Source organism: Salmo trutta, chromosome 12 (genome assembly GCF_901001165.1).
Source record: "Salmo trutta chromosome 12, fSalTru1.1, whole genome shotgun sequence".
NCBI lineage: Eukaryota > Metazoa > Chordata > Actinopteri > Salmoniformes > Salmonidae > Salmo > Salmo trutta.
In genome coordinates, this window is record NC_042968.1 from 63,074,055 (window position 1) to 63,101,895 (window position 27,841).

The 27,841-nt window shown below is 42.0% G+C and overlaps 1 protein-coding gene across 4 annotated transcripts in view; it reads right to left on the reverse strand.

Annotated features, from left to right (window-relative positions):
* LOC115203965 (microtubule-associated serine/threonine-protein kinase 1) overlaps positions 1-27,841 on the reverse strand; it is a 181,889-nt gene that overhangs the window by 96,210 nt on the left and 57,838 nt on the right. Inside the window, exon 1 of one of the 4 annotated variants that reach the window (XM_029769097.1) lies at positions 24,258-24,486. The exons of the other annotated variants lie outside the window; for them this stretch is intronic. Coding sequence (XP_029624957.1) covers positions 24,258-24,296 — 39 coding nt within the window. The 5' untranslated portion in view covers positions 24,297-24,486. Of the gene's footprint in view, positions 1-24,257; positions 24,487-27,841 lie in introns of those variants that run through there. 4 annotated transcript variants of the gene reach the window in all.

Here is a 27,841-nt window from a genome sequence, read left to right on the forward strand (position 1 = left end):
CTACACTTGCATTAACACCTGCTAACCATGTGTATGTGACAAAAACATTTGATTTGATACAACGCTACAAGCTTGACACACCTGTATTTTTGGAGTTTCTCCCATTCTTCTCTGCAGATCCTCTTAAGATCTGTCAGGTTGGATGGGGAGCATCACTGCACAGCTATTTTCAAGTCTCTCCAGAGATTCAAGTCCGGCTCTGGCGGGGCCACTCAAGGACATTTAGAGACTTGTCCCGAAGCCATTTCTGCGTTGTCTTGGCTGTGTGCTTAGGGTCATTGTCTTGTTGGAAGGTGAACCATCGTCCCAGTCTGAGGTCCTGAGCGCCCTGGAGCAGGTTTTCATCAAAGATCTCTCTGTACTTTTCTCCGTTCAATCTTTCCCTCGATACGGACTAGTCTCCCAGTCCCTGCCACTGAAAAACATCCCCACAGCAGGATGCTGCCACCACCATGCTTCACAGTAGGGATGGTATTGGCCAGGTGATAAGCGGTGCCTGGTTTCCTCCAGATGAGTTTAATTTTGGTTTCATCAGACCAGAGAATCTTGTTTCTCATGAACTGAGAGTCCTTTAGGTGCCTTTTGGCAAACTAAGCGGCCTGTCATGTACCTTTTACTGAGGAGTGTCTTCCGTCTTGCCACTCAACCATAAAGGCCTGATTTGGTGGAGTGCTGCAGAGATGGTTGTCCTGGAAGTTTCTCCCATCTCCACAGAGGAACTCCAAGACCCAAGACCATCTCTGCAGCAAGACCCTTCTCCTATTGCTTAGTTTGGTCGGGCGACCAGCTCTAGGAAGAGTCTTGGTGGTTCCAAACTTCTTCTATCTAAGAATGATGGAGGCCACTGTGTTCTTGGGGACCTTTAATGCTGCAGAAATTTTTTGGTACCCTTCCCCAGATCTGTGCCTCGACACAATCCTGTCTCGGAGCACTACAGACAACTCCATCGGCCTCATTGCTTGGTTTTTGCTCTGACATGCACTGTCAACTGTGGGACCTTATATAGACAAGTGTGTGCATTTCCAAATCATATCTAAAAATCAATGTAATTTACCACAGGTGGACTCCAATAAAGTTGTAGAAACATCTGAAGGATGATCAAGTGAAACAGGATGCACAGGAGCTCAATTTCGAGTCTCATAGAAAAGGGTCTGAATACTTATGTACATAAGGTATCAGATTTTTTTTGTATAAATTTGCACATTTCAAAAAATTGTTTTCACTTTGTCATTATGTGGTAATGTGTGTAGATTGACGAGTAAACATTTGTACTAAATCCATTTTAGAATAAAGCTGTAATGTAATAAAATGTGGAAAAAGTCAAGGGGTTTGAATACTTTCCAAATGCATTGTATATCATTATTTGCCAAAGGCCTTCAGAGACAATAAAACACCACACAAGGCCTGAGAAGTGAGGAGCTTCAACCGACTATCAGACATCCATCACCAGCTAATTGACGGGTAGCCCATGAACTAATAAGCCAGCGTTAACTATGGAGAGACAATCTCGATGGCAAATCTTAAAATTACTCTGGGATATTTCACTGATCTGTTTGTTGATATCTCCAGCACTTCACCTGATAAGGTGGATGCGGTCTGTCATAAATGTATTAAATTAGCTACTCCACTGTTGTCCAGTGCGAAAAGTTACATTTTTCAGGACAGGAGTAGATCTACCTCTACCTTTTTACACTTAAACACTTTGAATGGGAGTGTGGTTTTAGTATTAACATACATTCCACCAGATGTGTTCTAACTAAGGAGACAAACTTTAAAAACATGAATGTCTTAAAGACAATGAAAGAAATAAACAACTTTTCTGATAGGCAGCTCTCTATGTGGCATCAATATTAGTCAGAAACATTCATTCTAGAGTCAAAATTGACTACAAAATGTAAATAGTATAATTTTGGTCATAAAGTCAGTCTCGTCCAAAACTGAGGTTTGTAATTTAGTTTGTCATTACATACTTGGAGGGTTGGGTTTTCATTTCGACAATGCTCACTAACACAGGATACACAGCTGTGGTGATTGTGCTCTATCCAATTCCACCTCCAGAACACACATACAGTGAGACCGACCTGCCCGGCAGCGCAGCACACTGTTTACATAAGACAAAGCGTTGTCACAGTGCCAAAATGAAATGGCACTGCAATGGATAGCTGCCATTTTACAGGGTCCTGAGAAATTCTGCTATTTAGTGTGTTTTTGCTGTTCTTTTGTTATGCAGTACCAGTCAAAAGTTTGGGCGCACCTACTCATTCAAGGGTTTTTCTTTATTTTTACTATTTTATACATTGTAGAATGATAGTGAAGACATAAAAACTATGAAATAACACATATTGATTCATGTAGTAACCAAAAAAAAGTGTTAAATCAAAATATATTTTATATTGAGATTCATCAAAGTAGCCACCCTTTCCCTTGATAGCTTTGCACACTCTTGGCATTCTCTCAACCAGCTTCATGAGGTAGTCACCTGGAATGCATTTCAATTAATGCGTCTTTCTCTTTTTTGTTTACTATATGATTCCATATCTGTTATTTCATAGTTTTGATGTCGTCACTATTATTCTACATTGTAGAAAATAATCAAAATAAAGAAAAACCCTTGAATGAGTAGGTGTCCAAACTATTGACTGGTACTGTTTATCTAGGAATGTTCGAAAAACATGTGGTGCTGAATCCAGACCCTTTTCTCTCCAATATTCTCCTAATTCTGAGATATTTGGATGCCATTTTCATGATCTATACAGGGACCCAGGAAGAACTTTTGGAATTTCATTCTTATCTTAACTCTATGAACGTACACCTTCATTTCACATTAACTATGATCTATCACAAATCAGTTTTCATGATGTGATGGTTAAGGACAAAACCACCTCCTCTACAGATTTCTATAAGAAACCTACGGACAGGAATACCCTCCTTAGAGGTGACAACTTTAATACACATCCACTTATTAAAAGTCTCCCTATAAGTCAATTCAGTCACAGAAGAATATGCAGCTCTGATTGCCTCTTACCAGAAACAGACCACGGACCTCAACACAAAGGTTTAAGGAAAGGGGGTATGAAGACAATTGGGTAAAACATGCCAATTATCTTTTTGAAGGAAAAACACAGTTGGAAAGCCTTCAACCAAAAGAAAAAGTGGAACATGTCCCCTCATGCTTTACCCAATACTCACCACTGGGGAAGGCTTTTAAGGACATTATCAGGAAGCATCGGTACAGTACTGATACTGACCCACAATTGAAACCCATTTTTATGACCCACGTATGGTCCTTAAAAGACCCCCAAACATGAGACATTGTGGTTAAATCTCATTACACACCACAGAAAAGGGAAACTTTCTTGGAAAAGGTTCCCGGAGGTTAATTAGAAATGTGGCCAATGTGCTCAATGCAGCTTCACGTACAAATGTAACTCATTTACCCACCCCCACACAGGATTTAAGATCAAAGGCCTGATTTCCTGCATGTCCACCAATGATATTTACATGTTGAAATGTCCTCGTGGTCTGTCTCATGTAGGGAAAACCCATAGAAGCCTTTGTTTCACTTCGAAAATGTGGAGATCAGGTTATGTAGATCTGTAGGGAAAAAATATAATTTAATCCCATATTAGATAACATTTTAAGGTAGCAAAATGTGAAAAAAGTTCAAAAGTGGTTTAGACTTTCTACAGGCACTGTATGTGAGATTGCTGTTACATTGAACGCTGAGCTGTAGTCAACACCCCTTGTGCCTTCCAAGCTCATCACTAAGCTAAGGGCCCTGGGACTGAACACCTCACTCTGCAAATGGATCCTGGAATTTCTGACGGGCCGCCCCCAGGTGGCGAGTGTAGGCAACACTACATCCGCCATACTGACCCTCAACACAATTGCCCCTGGTGCTTAGTCCCCTCCTGTACTCCCTATTCACCCACAGCTGTGTGGCCGTAAAGGAAATGGAGAGGAGAGCACGCCCCCATTCACACTGATAGAGATGTAGAGGAGCGGGTCGAGACCTTCATGTTCCACAGTGTCCGCATCACTAAGGAACAATCATGGTCCACACACACCAACACAGTCGTGAAGAGGGCACGACAAAACCTCTTCCATCTCAGGAGGCTGAAAAGGTTTGGCATGGGCTTTAGAATTACAGTTGCAGGAACAGGCATGGTGCTTGAGACAACTGAGCAGGGGTATTGAGCTCTTACCCTGTGATGTCTAAAAAAAATATAGGTGAACCTTCCAGAAAGACAACCATCTCAATAGCACTCCACCAATTAGGACTACGTGGTAGAGTTGCCAGACAGAAGCCACTCCTCACTAAAAGGCAAATGACAGCCCTTTTGCAGTTTGCCAAAAGGCACCTAAAGACTCTCAGACCATGAGAAACAAGATTATCTGGTCTGATGAAACCAAGATTGAACTCTTTGGCCTGAATGTCAAGCGTCACGTCTGGAGGAAACCTGACCCCATCCCTATGGTGAAGCATGGTGGTGGCAGCATCATGCTGTGGGGATGTTTTTCAGCGTCAGGGACTCGGAGACTAGTCAGGATCGAGGCAAAGATGAACGGAGCAAAGTACAGAGAGATCCTTGATGAAAACCTGTTCCAGAGTGCTCAAGAACTCAGACTGGGGCAAAGGTTCACCTTCCAACAAGACAACAACCCTAAGCACACAGCCAAGACAACACAGGAGTGGCTTCGGGACAAGTCTCTGAATGTCCTTGAGTGGCCCAGCCAAAGCCAGGACGTGAACCCAATCAAACATCTCTGGAGAGACCTGTAAATAGCTGTGCAGCGACGCTCCCCATACAACCTGACAGAGCTTGAGAGAATCTGCAGAGAAGAATAGGAGAAACTCCCCAAATACAGGAGTGCCAAGCTTGAAGCATCATACCCAAGGAGACTCAAGGCTGTAGTCGCTGCCAAAGGTGCTTCAACAAAGTACTGAGTAAAGGGTCTGAATAGTTATGCACATGTGAGTTGTGTTTTTTTAACAAAAATGTCTTAAAACTGTTTTTCTTTGTCATTATGGGCTATTGTATGTAGATTGACGAGGACATGTTTTTTTTTATTATTCATTCTAGAATAAGGCTGTAACCTAACAAAATGTGGAAAAAGTCAAGGGGTCTGAATACATTCCAAAGGCAAATTTACCCGACGGTGTGGATGAAATAAAAAGAGGTTGGCTGGCCGGGAAGAACTCAGTCTCACACCAGCAGATTACCACTTAATCTAGCCCAAACAGATTGTGTGAGCAAATGTCACGTTGTGAATACAAATACACTGATATTATCAGATAACATCCTACCAGAAGATTTATTTTACTGTTTGAGTACCTGCAATATTTTTTGGGGGAAGTACACTCCATTGGGGGAAAAATTTTTAGAATACAATTTTTTTTTATAAAATTGGGTTTATCTATAGGCCTGTGCAACAGGGTAGAACACTGTCTAATTTATCATCAGGTTATATTATATCGTGGAACACAATCTTAAAAAAGGCAGTAACCTCAGAATTGGCACTTGCTTGTAAACTCATCAAAAAAAATGTACGTCCTCTCAAATGTCAACTGCGTTTATTTTCAGCAAACTTAACATGTGTAAATATGTGTATGAACACAACAAGATTCAACAACTGAGACATAAACTGAACAAGTTCCACAGACATGTGACTAACAGAAATGGAATAATGTGTCCCTGAACAAAGGGGGGGTCAAAATCAAAAGTAACGGTCAATGCAGCTGGTGGCCACACCAGATACTAAGTACTGCAGTGCATCTCCTCCTCATGGGCTGCACCGGATTTGCCAGTTCTTGCTGTGACATGTTACCCTACTCTTCCACCAAGGCACCTGCAAGTTCCCGGACATTTCTGGGAATGCCCTAGCCCTCACCCTCCGATCCAACAGGTTCCAGACATGCTCAATGGGATTGAGATCCGGGCTCTTCGCTGGCCATGGCAGAACACTGACATTCCTGTCTTGCAGGAAATCACGTACAGAACGAGTAGTATGGCTGGTGGCATTGTCGTCCTGGAGGGTCATGTCAGGATGAGCCTGCAGGAAGGGTACCACATGAGGGAGAAGGAGGAGGTCTTCCCTGTAACGCACAGCATTGAGATTGCCTGCAATGACAACAAGCTCAGTCCGATGATGCTGTGACACACCGCCCCAGACCATGACGGACCCTCCACCTCCAAATCAATCCCGCTCCAGAGTACAGGCCTCAGTGTAACACTCATTTCTTCAACGATAAACGCAAATCCAACCATCACCCCTGGTGAGACAAAACCGCGACTCGTTAGTGAAGAGCACTTTTTGCCAGCGACGGTGGGTTTGTGCCCATAGACGACGTTGTTGCCGGTGATGTCTGGTGAGGACCTGCCTTAAAACAGGTCAACAGGTCATGATCATTTGAAATGGGGATCAATTTGGAGAGTTGAAAGCAAACATTTTCAGGATACAAAACAAAATGTATTTTATATACAGTCGTTCAATTTAGTTTATTCTGCCTGTTCTTCGGAATTTTCCAAAATCGATTCACAATTCCGCATTGAACACTGCATGGTAATGAGTTACAGCCATGACATCTGTTTGGAGAGTAGGCCTATGCTTAATGATTCTGATGAAAATATGCTCTGTCTGAATCAAACTCATGTTCTTGCATATTTTTGGTGTGGAACATGTATGTTTCGGGAGGTTATAGCCTTTTCTAAATTGCACTAGCAGTTTTCGAAAATATGATTAAGTGGAAAATAGATGGGACGCAATTATTACAAAACTGCAGCTCGTTGTTCGAACACATTTTTCCTACTTCAATCAACCAGTCAACTTTGAATTACTGGTAAATCTGTCGTCATTTAGCAAGGAATGTAGCTTGTGTATCCCTAACATTTAGTTTTTGTATTTTTGTAGACCTAACGGGAGCTTGTGCCCACATAGCACGCGTGTGTGTAGGGAGCGGTCGGAAACGCAATTGAGGTAATGAGACATGGAGGGGAAAGGGAATATAGGGAGAACTGTCCAATGCTTGGCATGGTTTATTTTTTGCTGTGCCCCACAAATGCACATGTACAAACGGAACACTAGAGTAAAACATTTTTTTTACTTTGTCTTCAAGACAAAATGACACTTGCCCGTTCGGACAGCCACAAAGCACATTCCACCAAATAGTTTTACAGTGTTGGAAATGTTTTTTCATCTCTGATTGAAGATCTAGCTTTGATGTCCATTCAGAGTACTCATGCCCATCCCTAACAGGATGCACAGACTGAGGCAGCTGGACATTTTTTAATGGAGCATATGTTTGTGGCAGGCAAAAAAATTGACATTACAACAATAAGGTGGCTGGCTGATAGACACAGTATGTGAATTAAACATTATGATTGCTGTTAAAATGGCTAGTCTAGCTGTTAGATAGCTAGGTTGGCTAGATGGCTCGAACAGCTGTGCTGGGATGACGTCAGGGTAAACATATCTTCAGGTCTTGGCAGGTCACATGATCAGACCAACTCAGCGCTACCCAGAGAAAGCTTTATGAAGTGGAGATAGGACTGCTTGTGCCTTAGGCTACGCCTGTCTATTGCCAGAATATTCCAACCTGTTTGTATTCAGCGGTAAGTACATCTGAAGAACCCAACGGGTCAGAACGCACTGATGCCCTCATCAGGGAAACGTGGAGCCGGCGCGGAATACGGATATTTCGTCCTCATGCTAGTTAGCAAAAGCCAGAGCAGCCATTTTGGGATGGCACATCGCAACGAACAACAGGATAGTGATCCAATAAAGGTTCCTTTGTTACTCAACACAACGTTTTACATGCCTAGCAAGTGGACGAAAAAGGCAGTTTAATTAAAAACTAGCTGAATTTAAATTCTCGATTTGTCAGTTGGGATAATTCGGAGTACAGCAACGTCTTGCATCTCTGGAATGAGGTACGTTTTCAAGCCATATCCCACACCGGCTCCGCGTTTCCCTGATGATGGCATCAGTGCGTTCCGACCTGTAGGCTTCTTCAGATGTACTTACTAATGAATAAACACAGGTCGGAATATTCTGGCTGATCCTGTACAGTAAAGTGCTAGACAAGCCCAAGGCAACACATTTTAGTTGCTTTGATGCACAATACTAAATCTATAGTACAGTGGTTCTTCCTTTAAAAGTGGAGTCGTACTACAGCACAACTTGCGGGGTGTCGCAGAATTCTATGGCACGTTGTTTAACTGTCAGCCATTGTTGCCATTAATGCTAGTTACTGCTAGTTTGACAACCAGAGGGCATCTTTGAGAAGCTAAGTCATTGAAATGACATGGAGCTGTTGGTCTAAGAAAGTCCTGTTTATTGTAGCTGTTTTTGCGTAACTTACCTATTGGCAACGTCATCCATGTCTTTAAATACAGTCAAGCATTTTTGTTATAAAACAAACTAACAAAGGGTCAAATTAATATTTTTCATTTATTTAACGAGGCAAGTCATTAAATAATGAATAAACTGGGCTTCTCGGGGTCAAGTCCATGCTCTGTCACAGCCGGCTGCGACCGGGAGACCCATGGGGTGTCACACAATTGGCCAAGCGTTGCCTGGGTTAGGGTAGGGTCTGGCCGGCAGGGATGTCCTTGTCCCATCGCGCACTAGTGACTCCTGTGGCGGGCCGGCCGGCCGAAGTGCACGCTGACACGGTCGCCAGGTGTACAGTGTTTCCTCTGACACATTGGTGTGGCTGGCTTCCGGATTAAGTTGGCATTGTGTCAAGGAGCAGTGCGGCTTGGTTGGGTTTCGGAGAATGCACGGCTCTTGACCTTCGCCTCTCCTGAGTCCGTACAGGAGTTGCAGTGATGAGACAAGACTAACTACCAATTGGATACCATGAAATTGGGGAGAAAAAAACAGGGGTGAAAAAATAATAATGAATAAACATGTCGGCTAACATATTGGCTGTACCTGTCTGGGCTAGGGTGCAGTATTTTCACGGCCGGATGAAAAACGTACCCAATTTAAACAGGTTACTACTCTGGCCAAGAAACTAGAATATGCATATTATTAGTAGATTTGGATAGAAAACACTGAAGTTTCTAAAACTGTTTGAATGGTGTCTGTGTATAACAGAACTCATATGGCAGGCAAAAACCTGAGAAAAATCCAAGCAGGAAGTGGAAAGTCTGAGAATTGTAATTCTTCTTTTGATTCTCTATCGAAACTACAGTATCTGTGGGGTGACGTTGCACTTCCTAAGGCTTCCATTGGCTGTCAACAGCCTTCAGAAAGTGGTTTGAGCATTCCCCTGTCACTGGGCAGAGTATAGGAGCTCAGTTACTGAGTGGTCTGCCTGGCAACAAAGGGATTGGATATGCGCGGTCACGCGAGCGCGCCGTTCCTTCTTCTTCTTCTTCTTGAATGAATATGCTATTGTCCAGTTGGAAAACTATCGCAAATTTACATAAAAAATACCATAAAGATTGATTTTAAACAGCGTTTGACATGCTTCTAAGTACGGTAATGGAACATTTTGACTTTTCATCTCTCGTTCTGCGTGTCTGGATTTACGCTCGCACCTCATGCCTTTGGAAATCCAGAAAATCACATTGTAGGATTTTTTATGAATTTATTTGCAAATTATGGTGGAAAATAAGTATTTGGTCACCTACAAACAAGCAAGATTTCTGGCTCTCACAGACCTGTAACTTCTTCTTTAAGAGGCTCCTCTGTCCTCCACTCATTACCTGTATTAATGGCACCTGTTTGAACTTGTTATCAGTATAAAAGACACCTGTCCACAACCTCAAACAGTCACACTCCAAACTCCACTATGGCCAAGACCAAAGAGCTGTCAAAGGACACCAGAAACAAAATTGTAGACCTGCACCAGGCTGGGAAGACTGAATCTGCAATAGGTAAGCAGCTTGGTTTGAAGAAATCAACTGTGGGAGCAATTATTAGGAAATGGAAGACATACAAGACCACTGATAATCTCCCTCGATCTGGGGCTCCACGCAAGATCTCACCCCGTGGGGTCAAAATGATCACAAGAACGGTGAGCAAAAATCCCAGAAGCACACGGGGGGACCTAGTGAATGACCTGCAGAGAGCTGGGACCAAAGTAACAAAGCCTACCATCAGTAACACACTATGCCGCCAGGGACTCAAATCCTGCAGTGCCAGACGTGTCCCCCTGCTTAAGCCAGTACATGTCCAGGCCCGTCTGAAGTTTGCTAGAAAGCATTTGGATGATCCAGAAGAGGATTGGGAGAATGTCATATGGTCAGATGAAACCAAAATATAACTTTTTGGTAAAAACTCAACTCGTCGTGTTTGGAGGACAAAGAATGCCGAGTTGCATCCGAAGAACACCATACCTACTGTGAAGCATGGGGGTGGAAACATCATGCTTTGGGGCTGTTTTTCTGCAAAGGGACCAGGATGACTGATCCGTGTAAAGGAAAGAATGAATGGGGCCATGTATCGTGAGATTTTGAGTGAAAACCTCCTTCCATCAGCAAGGGCATTGAAGATGAAACATGGCTGGGTCTTTCAGCATGACAATGATCCCAAACACACCGCCCGGGCAACGAAGGAGTGGCTTCGTAAGAAGCATTTCAAGGTCCTGGAGTGGCCTAGCCAGTCTCCAGATCTCAACCCCATAGAAAATCTTTGGAGGGAGTTGAAAGTCCGTGTTGCCCAGCGACAGCCCCAAAACATCACTGCTCTAGAGGAGATCTGCATGGAGGAATGGGCCAAAATACCAGCAACAGTGTGTGAAAACCTTGTGAAGACTTACAGAAAACGTTTGACCTGTGTCATTGCCAACAAAGGGTATATAACAAAGTATTGAGATAAACTTTTGTTATTGACCAAATACTTATTTTCCACCATAATTTGCAAATAAATTCATAAAAAAATACTACAATGTGATTTGTCTGTCATAGTTGAAGTGTACCTATGATGAAAATTACAGGCCTCTCATCTTTTTAAGTGGGAGAACTTTGGTGGCTGACTAAATACTTTTTTGCCCCACTGTATGTACTCAGAATATTGAAAAATGTGCTTTCTCCGTAAAGCTATTTTAAAATCTGACACAGCGGTTGCATTAAAGAGAAGTATATCTACAATTCTTTCAATAACTGTTTTAATTTTATCAACGTTTATGATGAGTATTTTTGTAAATTGATGTGCTCATTCACCGGCGGGTTTGGTGGGAATACATTTTCTGAACATCACGCGCCAATGTAAAATGGGGTTTTTGGATATAAATATGAACTTTATCGAGCAAAACATACATGTATTGTGTAACATGAAGTCCTATGAGTGCCATCTGATGAAGATCAAAGGTTAGTGAATATTTTAGCTGTATTTTTGGTTTTTGTGATGCATGTCCTTGCTTGGAAAATGGCTGTGTGGTTTTTCTTGTGAAGTTCATGTCCTAACATAATCTAATTGTATGATTTTGCCGTAAAGCCTTTTTGAAATTGGACAATGTGGTTAGATTAACGAGAAGTTTATCTTTAAAATGGTGTAAAATAGTTCATTGTTTGAGAAAATGAAATTGAGATTTTTGCTGTTATGTATTTCGCGCAATGCTATTTCACTGGCTGTTGATAGTGTGTACCGCGGGTGGGATGCTAGCCCATAGAAGTTAAGATGTGTTGGTATCTGTACTGATGGCGCTGTTGGAATCGGCTAAACTTTGAACATTGAGATATTAAATGAATGATAGGAAATGAAAGAGACTGGGTTATGTTAGAAGTTAATGGTTCTCAGAAGAAAGAAGAAGGCTGGTTTCTGGGTCAGAGTAGTAACCTGTTTAAATTGGGTACGTTTTTCATCCGGCTGTGAAAATACTGCCCCCTAGCCCGGATAGGTTCAATCTTGCGGAATACCTACGATGAGAAATTGGCTAAATTTCCAACAGGAAAAAGTATTTTGGGTTGAAGATACTAGGCTAAATGCCAAGGGAATGGATTTTAGAGGTAACACATTTAAATTATATGACGGAACACTCATTGCAAATGCAGAAGGCCTTAGGGTTTGTCTAAATAATTAGACAGTTTGTGGTTTTATTTTTAAATACATTTACATTTGATGTCGTCTTATTCTGGAATGGGATTCTAGAATGGACGAAAGGGTGGAGGGGTCACGATGAATTAGCGAGGAATTAGCATTAGGGTACCAAACTTAAAATGAACTTACATTTTTTTTATATGGTATGACGGTTATGGAGAATCATGGGGAAAAGGAGACCAGTGAATCGTTAGACTCGGTGGAGAGATAATATCGCCGTGATGTGGGATTTATTGGAAGGAGTCTTTTCAATTCAGTTAAAATGGGTATGCAGGAGGATGAAATGTTTTGAAGAGGTATTTAAATGGTTTCCAAAGGACAGGGAAAGTAAGGGAGAGGAAACATTTTAATGGTGACGAAAGCCCTGAATATAAAAAATTCCTAATGAAGAATGATCAACTTCATTAGGAATTAAATTGAAGGGGGGTTTCAGCATAAAATTCATGAGAAACACCATTCTCTATCCAAATTGTACCATTACTTTAGGAGATTATTATTATTCCTGTAGGGAGTTATAAAGAGTGGTAATTCTAAATTGTTTATTTTTGATTTACTGTAACATGTTTTTTTTTTATCACGTGTTTGAAAGGGGTAAATTACCAGTTCCCTGAGGTCCTGGTCTTCGGGGAACTTATACAGTGGTACTGTGTTCAGGCTGCATATACAGTAGAAAGGGAAATATATGTTAATAAGGGATGCCAGTAACTTCAAATGGACTGTGAAATATGCATTGCCATCTTCATGATCTGGTAACCATCCTAGAGGTCGCCAGTAGAATAAGAGAGTATGGACTCGTTTAGAAAATGTTTTTTAGCAGTAACATTATGTTATGTTTTTTGGACATTTGTCTTAGAGGTGGTATAAAGAAAAGGTTAATGTCGTAATTCGACAGTCAATGATTGTCTAATTTCCTGAAACAGAAATGTAAGGAACTTAACTGTTGTCATGATGTGTTTTTTGTTGTTGTTGAAGTTATCAAGGAAGGTGACATCAGATCGTGTTTCAATGCATGGTAGAAATAATTTGACCATAGACAGTGTGTCAACCTCAATACCCTCCCTAACCGGCTGAAGAAAAAGCGTCAAAGGCGTGCTATGAGAGACAATGACTTTTACCACTCCTATCTGAGTCCGAGCCATAAACCAGGGCCGGGGTGCTGAGAGCGCGTGTGGAGTGCGCGTAAAGAGAGAGAACAAGCTCAGGTGAGAGACTCATGTATCTGGAAAAAACGGAAGTATCTAATTGGATATTAAAATCGGGACATTATCAAGGGCCATGAAATGTGACAGGCAAAAGTTACATGTGCAGTTGGGAAAATTAACTGTAAACGATATCTGAAGAAGACACGCTAAAATGATAAGTGCCGGGTGAAGGACGGGGGGAGGGTGGTATACGACCTGCTAACTATTTAAACTGAAAATGCATTGAGATACTGATTTTTCTTTACCAGGCCACTCATGACAGGAAATCGGGGACAAGGGGGGGCTGTAATGAGAAGAATTATGACCGGCAATAAAAGGTTGTTTATAAATGTGTGTTCTAACAGGGATGTGTGCGGAGTTGATAAGCTGGAATTGGAGTCTTAGTCCCAAAGTAAGCACTGAGGTCAGTCATTCTAAATTCGGGTTGGATAAGTGATAAAACGTTTTCGTTGTGATTGGAATACTGCGAGAGAGAATGGCTAAAGTACCATGGGGGGGCTGGGGCGCAGCTAACAGTTATGTGGCCGAGAGAATTTCCAGAAACTTCTCTCTAAGTGTCATCGTGAGGGGAGGTAATTTGTGTGGGACTCACTGGATGATAGGTTGGGACTAACATGAAAGTTTTTTTTTTGACCCTGTATTCAGAGTTTTTATGTTAGATCGCATCAATGAGTGGTGCTGAGTTATTAAACATGTACTTTGTTTCTCTTTTCAAGTCAATATGTTTTTAGGTTTCGTGGAACATGAGGGTGTTCATCGCTCCAGAGGAGGGAATGATGTGTATTGACTATTTGATTTGAGAAGGTGTTAATATGTTTGTAAATGTAGAAAATGCATTAGGAGTATCATTCCATTCCCAGAGACTGAATATTGTTGCAGGAGATAGCTCATAGAAGGTGAGCAGATAACTGTACACAATATGGGGATTTAATTGAACGTTACAGATAATGGTGAAAGTAGCAGAGATAGTGTTGTCTTTTCAGACACTATTGTCAACTTTCAGTAATGAGTTTGTCACAGAACGCATAACACTTGAAAGAATAGCAACCGATCCCTGTATACAGGAGGCCACATCGCCAGAAGGGAAGTTTGCTGTGATAATAGCATCGCATCTCTTGCAGAGTGTGATTAAGAAACATGTGACTCAGAGTTTTGTACGGTTGGATATTCTTCCAACGCCACTAATCTCTCCCCCATTTCTGACAGCTAGTAAACACTTGACATACCTCCCAGTAGATTGGGACTGAACCACAGTAAATGGTAAGTGTCAGAAGGTGGCTGCTTATCAACAATTGGGACCCAAAGTCTACACTGTAACAAGAGTGTTTACAAACGGGTGGGGGATAGATCGGCCTTGGGATGAGAGATGCGTACCTAACTTGAGCACAGGGATGTATTATCCGCAGGTACCAACTGTAGTAGAATACAGGAGGTCATTGGAGATGTATTGTGAGACTATAGTCATGGGCCATGTTGGAAGTAGCAAGGGTTACTTTTGTAACATTGTTGGTATATCAGTAATGACGACTCATGTCACATGGATTGGTTAGTGGTAACTGGGGGACCGATGGGAGGACAGGGGATGCTGTTATTCAAATATCAAAAATGATGTTGTCAGGATTAACCCATGTGTTACAGTGTGCATATCCTCAGGTGGAACCAAGATTTAACCAAGGGCACGGGCTGAATTCGGGAGATTGAGTGTACATCAAGAGATACCAGGCGGGGGTGATTCCACTGTAAGACATACAGATGGTTGGGTCTGGGAACTACTATAAACATCATAGTTGGATTGGGGTTTAGCTGCTTTATGGGTTAAGGCATCATATGATAGAGGATAGCGGGGTAATTGTACTGTGAACAAAATGTTGAAGGCATTGATATAAAAGCAGATACAGTGCCGAGTTCCCTCAAGAGGATGGAACGTGGATTAGGGATACGCACTTGCATATCAGGTATTCGTGCCTATCAGGTGAAATGGAGAAGATGGGGAACAAAGTGAAAATGACATGACTTGGAAACAGTTCTCGGAACCTGGGGCCTAAAGGGGAAGACTGGGTGAAAGCATGAGGAAGCTTTTTAGAGCTTTCCTTTTTGTGGAACCCAGCAGGAAATTATCCTGGAGGCATAGAGTCAGGTGACGGGAGAGTGGGAATTGTCATGGTTTCAGACTTTGGTTTTCATGGATATATAAATATGCATAGATAATCACATTGTTAATACTGTTATGTTTTATGTTTTTTTTGTTGCTTTCCAAGTCTTGCGCTATCACTCTCTTAGGAATCAGAAGGGGGAAGTGGAGAAACCACAGCCGCTCCATCTGCCATCGAAAGACCGCAGATTCAGCTGGAATGGCATTTTGTTATGTGATGATAGATGGGAATAAAATTGTGTGATCATAGTACAGAGGCCATAAGTCTCTTACATATGTAAACCTCCTGGTGACTGGTTGTTCATTGTTTGTTTATTTGTTAGTTTGTTTAATTCATGTTTTATAATCATTTGTTAGTTTTTTTATTATCATTGTTTATATATTTAAGTAATTTCCAAGTTTATGTAAAGTGAACATTAGGATGCTATTGTTCAAGAGGAAGGACTGTTGGAATCGGCTAAACTTTGAACATTGAGATATTTAATGAATGATAGGAAATGAGTTATGTTAGAAGTGAATGGTTCTCAGAAGAAAGAAGGCGGCTTTGGAATGTGTTTGATGGAGGAGAGGAGATGTGTTGATACAGGGGAGACAGAGGAACATCTGTGTATTAGGTGAAAGAGAGGTTGAGGTCAGGAGGTGAGGACAGATTCTCTTAAGAGAGTAATAAATGTTTGGAATCCTGTTACGCTCTTTATAGCTTCCTGTAGAGCCATAAAATGTAAGGATTGGAGAGAAAGGGGAGTGTCTTAAGTAGGATGCATATAAACTGTGAAGTCTGAAATCTTTCAATCTTTCAGCTGTACAGAACCTTTGGGAAAGATTAAACTTGGTTAAAGCTTCTCTAGTGTCCGTGAGTTATTTTCTCTGAAAAATAAGAACCTAACAGCGCAAAAGCCATGACAGGGAGACATAGTGGAGTGGTAACACACGTGCAAGCAGTTGCTCTCGACACCACTTGGGTACGCTGCAGCATCCACCGAGAGGCTCTTGCTGCCAAGGGAATGCCTGACACCTTGAAAGACGTTTTAGACACTACAGTGAAAATGCAAGGCCCCTGAACTCTCGTGTATTTTCTGCACTATGAAATGATATGGGCAGCGACCATGTAACGCTTTTACAACATACAGAAGTGCGCTGGTTATCAAGGGGCAAAGTATTGAGACGAGTTTAAAGTTCTCTTTACTGACCATAATTTTCACTTGTCTGACCGCTTGCATGACGAGGAGTTTCTCACACGACTGGCCTATCTGGTTGATGTTTTTTCTCTCGCCTGAATGATCTGAATCTAGGATTACAGAGACTCTCCGCAACTATATTCAATGTGCGGGCCAAAATTGAGGCTGATTAAGAAGTTGGAGCTCTTCTCTGTCTGCATTAACGAGGACAACACACAGGTCTTTCCATAATTGTATGATTTTTTGTATGCAAATTAACTCAAGCTTACGGACAATGTCAAATGTGATATAGCGAAGCACCTGAGTGAGCTGGGTGCACAATTACGCAGGTACTTTCCCGAAATGGATGACACAAACAACTGGATTCGTTATCCCTTTCATGCCCTGCCTCCAGTCCACTTACCGATATCTGAACAAGAGAGCCTCATCGAAATTGCAACAAGCAGTTCTGTGAAAATGTTATTTAATCAGAAGCCACTGCCAGATTTCTGGATTGGGCTGCATTCAGAATATCCTGCCTTGGCAAATCGCGCAGTTAAGATGCTGACACCCTTTCCAACCACGTAACTATGTGAGAGTGGATTCTCGGCCCTCACTAGCATGAAAATTAAACACAGCACAGACTGTGTGTGGAAAATGATTTAAGACAGACTCTCTCCAATACAACCCAACATTGCAGAGTTATGTGCATCCTTTCATGCACACCCTTCTCATTAACCTGTGGTGAGTAATTCACAATTTCGATTAACAAATAAGGTTTTATATGTAAGATGGCTAAATGAAGAGTAAAATTAATGATTATTATATTATTATTTGTGCCCTGGTCCTATAAGAGCTCTGTCACTTCCCGCAAGCCGGGTTGTGACAAAAACTCACACTGATTCTTATCTTTAATAGATTTATCGTATAGTGTGTGTGTGTGTGTGTGTGTGTGTGTGTCAGGCTTACAATGATGGCAAAAAACAACATTTGAAAGTGCGCTGACCCTGATGCTAGAGGGGGTACGCAGCTGGAGGTTGAATGTTTGAAGGGGTACAGGACTATATAAAGTTTGGGAACCACTACTCTACAACATCCATAGAGTATGACCCTACCTCACACAAGAAGCATTGCAGGTCTTAATCCAGGCACTTGTCATCTCCCGTCTGGACTACTGCAACTCGCTGTTGGCTGGGCTCCCCGCTTGAGCCATCAAACCCTTGCAACTTATCCAGAACGCTGCAGCCCACCTGTTGTTCAACCTTCCCAAGTAACCCCACTGGCTTCCAGTTGAAGCCATTACAAGACCATGGTACTTGCCTACGGAGCAGCAAGAGGAACTGCCCCTCCTTACCTTCAGGCTCTGCTCAAACCCTACACCCCAACCCAAGTACTCCGTTCTGCTACCTCTGGACTCTTGGTCCTCCCACCCCCATGGGATGGCAGCTCCCGCTCAGCCCAGCCAAAGCTCTTCTCTGTCCCGGCACCCCAATGGTGGAGAAAACTTCCCCCTGAAGCGAAGACAGTAGAGTAGAGGTCTTCACGGATCTACCCGAACCTGATTACCCAAGATCTGACTGGGTCGGATCCCACATTTCAATGCAGCAACTAAATAATTCTCAAATTCATTAGAGGCTAATTAATTGAGTCTATATACCAAATGTGGAGTCAATCTGATTTACTGTGCATGAGAGTATTTGTTGCATTAGCATATGTGCTAATGTGCATCTATAGCTACAATGAGGTCACATTTGAATGCAGAAACTATTCTTTCTCAAAACCATTAAAAACTGATGTAATGAGTCTAAATACAAAATATGGAGTGAATCTGACAGATTCAGTTGATTGAGCATTAGCGTTACATATGCCAAGAATGAGTTGTTAATGGATTATTAGTTTTTTTTGCGATATCAATACAAAATTCAGTGTGGGTCATCTTAAGGACATCCATTATAGCGATGACAAGTTAAGTTTATAGGCCACGTAAAATCTGATTTTTGATTAGTCTAAGTTAAGACATGTACCATGGACCACCATTCCAAATGTGGTGTCATTTGGTCTTATGGTTAATGAGAAGAAGATTTCTGAAGTATTTTTAGCATATTGTAGAATATGGATCTGCTGGTATAGTGTGGCCATCTTTGAATGCAATGTTATTTTCTCAAACTCTTTAGGGACTATTGTGATGACGACTGCCAGTGGTGTAAAGTATTTATGTAAAAATACTTTAAAGTACTATTTAAATAGTTTTTGGGGGTATATGTCCTTTTCTATTTATATTTTTGACAACTTTTACTTCACTACATTCCTAAAGAAAATAATGTACTTTTTACTCCATATATTTTCTCTAACACCCAAAAGTACTAGTTACATTTCAAATACTTAGCAGGACAGAAACATTTTCCAATTCACACACTTATCAATAGAACATCCCTGGTCATCCCTACTGCCTATGATCTGGTGGACTCACTAAACACAAACACTTTGTTACTGGGTGACTTTCACTTGAGTCATTTTCTATCAAGGCATCTTTACTTTACACCACTGATCAGTGCAAATACCACATTTGGAGCAAATCTGACTTTTAGTCCATGAGAAGATATTTTGTTGCAAATTTTATGCATTAGCATTAAAAGTGAAAAAGTGAATTTTTGATAGTTTCCTTATTTTGTAAGATATCAGTGCCAAACTTAACATGGTTCATCGTGGTAATGGCTTTGATGACCCCAAAAAGTGTCAAGTTGATAAGCCATCGTGGAGTGGCTTTACAAATAATTTAAATTGACAAGCCAAATGTGAATTTCTGAATTATCAATAAACCTTAACATAGTTTGAGAAAAGCTAAGGGATTGGTTAAGAGATGTACCATGGGCCTTCATACCGAATGGTGTTATTTGGACTTATTGTTCATGAGAAGAAGTTTTTCCAAAAAGTTAACAATCTATGATTGAGTTATTTGGCCATGTCAAAGAAAAAATTATAATAAAAACACAGAGAATAAAAATAGGTTTCACAGCTTTGCTGTGAAATCCTAATAAACAACATAATGCATTCGGTAGCAAGCAAAAAATTATGATCTTCAATCTAAAAAGCAATTACATGAGAGGACATCTCATCAGAAATGCCCGGTCCCCATTCGTTCTTATTAAGCATACATGTGAAAACAGAGCTAAATGAAAGATACAAATGCAGGGAAAACCTCTAGAGACTCACACACCATGCCTGGTCCTATGGATGTAATTATAATGCCAATACACAACAACTCAACCGCCTATTTATTTCAATTACAGTCAAGAACTATCCAACAAATGGTTTACATATGCAACAAGGTGCTACTGTTTTTATTATTCACTTTGTAGTCTGACTGCAGAGCTTCTTAGGGCAAAGAGAGAGAGAGACCAGCGACAGAGGCAAACCTTAGTGTCTTAGCCCTCTGTACTATAGAAATATGGCCACCTTCTGTGGACAATGTATGTAGGGCATTCACTAGGGGATTTAGTGAGAGGGAAACTTTGACTGAAATGTAGGGTGGCATTCCTCAATTTCCCATAACTGAAAAGTCCAGAAATATATATTTTTAAAGCCTTTTCTTACTGTATACATTCAAACTAACCTAATACTATTCTTGGCACGCAGGTATTTGAGTCTATTTTTAAATTGAGGGCACTTTGACAATTTTTATTTCGCTTGGCTCTAAAAATGCTCTGAAATTGCTAACAATTATTGTAGACTTAGGCTTTGAGTATTACATCCCAATTGCTTTTAATCGCCAGCACTCTGTGCAAGACAATAGCCTTGACCTTGAAAACTGCAGTTATTCAGACTTCAATGGAATAAATTGATCACATTCTCTCTGGAACATGTGCCGTTGCAGACCCATCCAAGTTTAGAATTATGACACTTATGTGGTATTGCCTCAATGTCACAACCTCACACTAGACAAGCAAACTCAACAGGCAGTTACTATGTATACAGGACATTGATAGGCTGGATGAATGTGTGCTTGTCATTCAAGTGTACTGCTCCTCACAGGGCATTTCTTACTGTATACACGTGTATACACGCATGCACACACAAACGCTACTCCAAGACACCTGATCAATAATGGAGACAAGAAAACATGTCTTGAAGTGTAAACATTTGACAATCATGATATCCATCATAAATAACTGATGAATGTGTAGTTTCTCACTGACAGCAGGGCATAAGTACACACTTTGTAAGTCTCACTGACAGTAGGGTTTACACTAAGTGAACACTGTTGTGGATGTGTCTGTCTGTTTGTTGGGTCAGATCCAAGGACGGAAATAGACGACTGCAGAGAGGAAGTTACACTACTTTACATACCATGTGCAGTCCTTAAACATTTCCATAAACCCAAAAGGGAGGTCAAATGTTGGTGGCTAAACGTTGGTGACTGTTATTTCTCATCTGAAGAAGGGAGTGTGGTCTAACGTGTGCGTTCCAACAACCTGCAGGTCACTTAAATCAGGTGTGCGTTTTTCTTATCTGCAGAAGGATGAAGAAACATTGAACCATTGGGAGGAGAATCTGTTGAGATGTTGACAATCAAACCCAAGTCATTTCCGGAGCCACCTTAATTATTCATTCCACACTTTGCCATACCAGTCAATTGACACATGTAAAAAAAAAAAAAGTAAAGACAACATTTAACTGTGGCATATTCAACACTGTACACACAGATATGAGTCATCATTTTACTTATCGCTTTTTACTTTAAAGCCCCATTTACTGTATACGGTATATACACAAATCAGCATTTATATAGCACAAGGCCATGCACTTCTTATTCACCAAAATGTAAACGTCATCTAGTCTCAGTGAAATGATGTCACCCCTTATTCCTTCCTGCTCCAAGGCTCTGAGTCAGAGAGCCAGTCTCATTCATTTGCCTGACAAACTAACTTCCCTGTTGCCATTTGAACCACAACACTGGTGCTCTATGGAGCTTCCTCCCTCCACCACAGAGGTTTTTCTGTTTGGCTTAGCTGAACGTCTAACAGGGTTCTCTAAGAGCGTTGGGCGTAATGTCTCCTGTGTGAAACAATGAACAAGGATGGAGGTAGCGTGTCCTTTAAAGTTAATGGCGGCAACAAAGAGCAAGCGGAAGATAAGCAGGCTACTGTGAGGATAATTACAGCTTTGGGAGCGCCTGATAAAACGCACGTGGCAATTACACTACATTTTCATGGCTAATATAGAGAAAGTCATTAAGACTATAACAAAAAAACTAGTGGAATGAAATGTTGAAATGTCAGCATTTCTGCAGTTAGATTTTCCTAAATGAATAAACACCTTTGTATTTTAAATTGTGAAACATACAAACAATTTGGTTATCTATATTTCGTCCACGGCTTTTATTGATCATTTAAAATAATTAAAACAAAAGCACAGGGGGAAAATGTAATCTCTAACGAGCACAAATAAAAATTGTTATATTGAAATGAATGTCGGAGAATAAAAGCTACTTTACGGCTTTGATTCATCTGTGGAGTGCAGACCAATTAAAAATAATGGCACATAAAATTACTCACTGGGAATTTGGCATTTATAAAATAATGAATCTGGTTCTCCCATCCTAGTCAACAGTTCAGAGTCATTTTGGATCCCCTTTTACCCTGGAACTCTCATTTGGAATCACTGAGCTATTCGCCAAGTACTGCTCTGTGATAACCGAGTATTGCTTTTGTGTACAACACAAAGTAAATCTACAGTTTGAGATTTTTTTTAAAACGTGTGCTTGCGTAAGGTGACCGTACCCCATTATGGCACCATTTGGTCCATTCAAATCTCTCTGTTATGGGATAAGTGCAATCATGCATTCCTAAAGTACACACACTGGACGAGGGCAACTCTGCACACATCCAATACTTTATCAAGGCGTCCGTCCGCAAAGCACAAGCTTCGATATCTGTCCCATTATCATAAACAAGTCAATAAGAGGCTGGTTGACAGCTCTTCAGACAACAGGATCAATCAGCCTCCCCATATGGAAAAGATGTATTTGGCAGCAAATACACTTACAAGGTTCAGAGAATATTCTTGTAATATCGGACTTGGGTGGGTAACATTTAGACATAACAGAAATGTTGAATGTATTGTATAAAAAGCATACAAGACATGTAAGCTAAACATTTTAAGGGCTCACATACACAGGACATACGAATTTCAAAGTACTTGGATCATAGTAATAGCAACCTGTTGCATGTATTGTATAAAAAAATGAAAGACATACGAGACATGTAAGCTAAGCCTTCTAAGGTCTCATACACGGGACATACACATTTCAAAGCAATTGCATACCACCGTCGGAAGCCAATGACGCACGCAACGTCACACTTATTGAAGAAAGAAGCAAAGTCCGCCACGAGGAGGAGCAGGAGGAATGGGGAAAGCAGAATGAAGGGGAGGAGAGGAGGGACAGGAAGAGGAGGAGGAAAGCAGGAACAACTAATCTACACTAAATCTATTTAGTTAGTGGAGATCTCTCAACAATCATTCTCATGATAGCACATTAAAACCCTGGATGGAAGACCAAAGATAAGTAGATCAATCCAGTAGGAGGTGCTGCCCAGCCTTAACCATGGAAACTCATACCTGAAAATGTATATACAAATATTGTGCATTTCTTATAGTAATTGTCATGTTTTTTATATATTGATCTATAAAGGAAAGCATTTCCGTGTAGGAAATTCACCACAATCATGTATTCAATTGTGTATGTCATATCAGGCGTTTAAGTTAACACATACACAAATAAATAATTGAAATATATACACACACTAAAATATTTTATGCCATACAAGATTCATATTTGATTTATGATTTCTTTTCATTATGGGTCTAATAAGGTAGGAAAATACAGCCTCAGCAGCCCAGGCAGGTCATACCACTAATGTCATGCAGCAGACATCAAATCTAAGGTAATAGAGAAATCAAAATGATTCAGAAGAAATCCCATTTGTTTCTGTCCATTGTTCTTACAATGTGTGCAGCGATATAGACAAATCAAGACAGAAGTTTGAGAATACATAATTATACTGGAAGAGTGGATATGCTGTGGTAAAATGACGTAGTCAATCGTGATGTAAATCAATGTTCCGCTGTAGAACATTTACCTAAGAACAGAATCATCTTTAGACAACGCAAGACCACAAACACAGCTCTGTGAATAGGTAAGCAGCTCCCACACAGAGAGACACACACAAACACCCCGTACTGCCAAGTGCCTTCTGGGATCTTAAGCACTTAAAAATTCGTAACATATTGTACGAATTGGAATTCCTAATATATCACACAAATCGCAAAATTATATATATACACACACACACACACACACACACACACACACACACACACACATATCTTTCTTTTATTTGCAGGACGTAACGTATCCTGCGAAATGGATAACGTAGTACAGAATTGTGCACAGTTTTCAGAGACCGGTTTCAGTTAGTGAGCACTACTTTCAAAACTACTGCCCGAAATTATACAAAAGCTCTGGAGCATCACTAACACAAAATGTAGGAAACTCCTAACTGTGCTCTGCTGTACAGAAACAACATTCCCTGTCAGAGCACTGCCCCACGTACAAACACTACTACTGCACCCCTTCTCCACACACACACACACACACACACACACACACACACACACCAGTTTCCATTTCCCTACCTGTAGCCCTCGTCTCCTCAGAATGCTGGACTCGTCCATGCTACAGAGCTCCGGCTTGGCATGCCTCCCTACCGGCGCATAGCCATGCTGCACTGACTGACTGGCTGCCTATAGTCTCTCTCTCGGTCTCTCTCTCTCCTGCTCCCTCCTTCCCTGACGCCAACTCTGATCTTAGCAGCTGCTAAACACCAACATCAGAACTTATCTGATTGGAGGGGGGCAGTCAGCTGACACCTCCCTCTCTTGTTCCTCTTCTCGCCCCTCTGTAACTTCAGGACAGAGAGCACACAGTGTGTGTGTGTGAGAGAGAGAGAGACAGAGAGAAGCAGTGTGAGTGAATATGAATAAGTGTGTGGGGGAGAGGGAGTGAGTGAATGTGAGTGAGTCAGTACGTGAGAGAGAGGGAGGGGGAGAGAGAAGGGAAGAGAGACACAGAGGGAGCAAGGGAGGAAGTACTAATTCAGCATTGGGACTAAGGGGCGACTGGGTGCCCTAGCTGTGCCTCAGTCATTTCCACCCGAGCGGAGCAGCCACGCTCTTGTGGCGCCCTAAGTCACCATGAAACGTAAGTAGAGGATATCCTGCCCCGAACTGCTCTCCTCCTCTCAATTCAAACAATACAGTTGGCATCCTGTCCTGACCGCCTGTCCATCGGCAGAGAGCAGCCAGGGCTAAACGCTAAGTGGCCTCTACTGTTCAACGGCTTTTAAATTAGTAATTATTCCTCCAGTTTCTCTCTCCTGGGCAAAATATATCTGAAGGTCAGAGAGAGAAAGATGGAAGAGAGAGAGAGAGAGAGAGAGATGGAGAGAAAGAGGGGGACAGAGGGTGATGGGGGTGAGAGAGAGAAAGGGAGAGAGCGAGAGAGGGGGGTGTAGAAGAGAGATAGGGGACAAAAAGGGGCCGGGATTGAGCAAGAGAGTGTAAAAAAATATATTTAGATTTACAATAATAGGGGTGAGGCACTGCTGCTGCAGCTGCCCCAGGACTCCGTCCCTCATAGTGATATAATACTGCAGGTGGCTATTGTGGGGCTTTCCTCCAAAACAACAGTGCTGATTATTACCGTGCTGCTATCAAAAACAACTCCACTGCTTCAGTCAACTCCTCTACAACCAGTTGTAAACAGCACATACTGTAAGTGCATATCCACTTTCAATTTACAGTGATTTCATGCATTTCCGTCTTCTCTTCCCTGGCTGTCTCTGTTATAAGTTATATAAACTTCTAGGTACTCAGCAAGTAACCGACCGAGCCTCTTCTCCAATGCTATACCTCGCCGCTGTCGCAACACCACAGTCGCCCCGCTCTGAATTATTAGCATTTAGATCAATAGGTTGGTTTACGATTGCCATCATGCCAATTCCATCCGGCAATTTCACAGTCAGTTTCAGTCCTGTGTTTTTTTTGTTTTTGCTTCTCTCTTCTCTCCCCCCTTCCTCATTTCCATTTGCTGTGACTCTACTCTGTGAATATTAAGTAGCACCCCATACATTCTCCCAGTCTCCAACCAAGCTGAAATGATTTCTGTTATTGAGCATGGATGAGCGACAGCTAGTTGACTACCTATGGCTGAGGAGAGAGAAAAAAATGGTGTGAAAGGTCAGACAGGTGACTGCCATGTAAACTTTCCCCTCTGACCTCTGTTGAACAGAGCAGTGTTTCACTGAAGCTGGATGGCTAGTATTCTGTGCTGTTGCTGATGAGGAACAGAGAATTGAAAAGGGCAGCCGGCATTGGAGTAGTCGGACCTGTTTTTGTATTCATTCTTAAACCGTTCAAACCTCCACAGAAGGTGGATTCAAATGCAATTGTCTGGAAATTACTTCATTGACAAAAACGCAAAAGGCTACAGTGGAAGCAACAACTAACTTCCCGGCCACTCAGAGGACCCATATAATAAATCAGCCAGAGTCGAGCCCTATGGGGGGAAGTGAGCCCGGTGGGCATTGTGTGGGGATGCCCCTGCCACTGGCTCTGGGAGAAAGGGGCACTTGGCCACAGGCTTATCTCAACAGGAAGTCCTTGGGAGTTTCTGTATCTCATTTCCTCCTGGCAGGTGGGCAGCTAAGCCCGTTTCCTCGAGCGGTGAGGAGGCGAGAACGTAGAAAAGTGGAGGAGGGAGAGGAGAGGGGTTTTGGTGGGAGTACGTCCTTAGAGCCAGCAGTGAGAACTGATTGAGGGACCCAAGGCCTGTGTTACCCCACTGCCCTGCCTGGGTTTATCGCAGCGAGAGGAGGCCTGCCGATCTAAGCTAAGGCAGGAGGAGGGCCATGGCCTGTGGAGATAGAGAGAGGAGTATAGCGAGAGTGGGAGACAAAGACCCTAATACAGATAATTTACAGTGAAAGCTTAGCCGGACATTATATCTGTGTATACATCCAGTCCTTTGGAGTCAATTCCTCAGTGGGAAACAAAAGACTTTATGACCTTAAAGAACCAATCCCTCACAATGGAACCAATCCCTCCAATAACACTTGGGGGATCCTCTGGATCCTGGACTTCCTGACGGGTCGCCCCCAGGTGGTAAGGGTAGGCAACACCACATCTGCCATGCTGATCCTCAACACCGGGGCCCCTCAGGGGTGCGTGCTAAGTCCCCTCCTGTACTCCCTGTTCACTCATGATTGCATGGCGAAGCATGACTCCAAAACCATCATTAAGCTTGCGACCACACAACAGCGGTAGACCTGATCACTGACAACGATGAGACAGCCTATATGGAGGAGGTCAGAAACCTGTAAATGTGGTGCCAGGACAACAACCTCTCCCTCAACGTGATCAAGACAAAAGGAGATGATAGTGGACTACAGGAAAAGGAGGGCCGAGCAATCTCCTATTCTCGTCGACGGGGCTGCAGTGGAGCAGGTTGAGGGCTTTAAGTTCCTTGGTGTCCACATCACCAAACTATCATGGTCCAAACACACCAAGACAGTCGTGAAGAGGGCACAACAACGCCTATTCCCCATTAGGAGACTGAAAAGATTTGGCATGGGTCCTCTGTTCCTCAAAAGGTTCTACAGCTGCACCATCGAGAGCATCCTAACTGGTTGCATCACCGCCAGGTATGGCAACTGCTCCAACTCAGACCGCAAGGCACTACAGAGGGTGGTGCGTATGGCACAGTCCATCACTTGTCCAGGATGGCAGGAAGCTTGGCCCCTCTACAAGGTGGTGTCAGAGGAAGGCCCTAAAAATTGCTAAAGATTACAGCCACCCTAGTCATAGACTGTTCTCTCTGCTACCGCATAGCAAGCGGTACCGGAGCGCCAAGTCTTGGTCCAAAAGGCTTCTTAACAGCTTTTACTCCCAAGCCATAAGACTTGCTGAACTAAATCAGCTAATCAAATGGTTACCTGGACTATTTGCATTGACCACCCCCCCCCCTTTTTTTATAACAACACAATTTATGCATAGTCACTTTACCCCTACCTACATGTACATATTACATCAATTACCTCAACTAACCTATACCCCCGCACATTGACTCGGTACTGTTAACCAGCCTCGTTATTTTTTTGTTGCTCTTAGTTTTTACTTTAGTTAATTTAGTAAATACTTTTCCCAACTCTATTTTTCTTAAA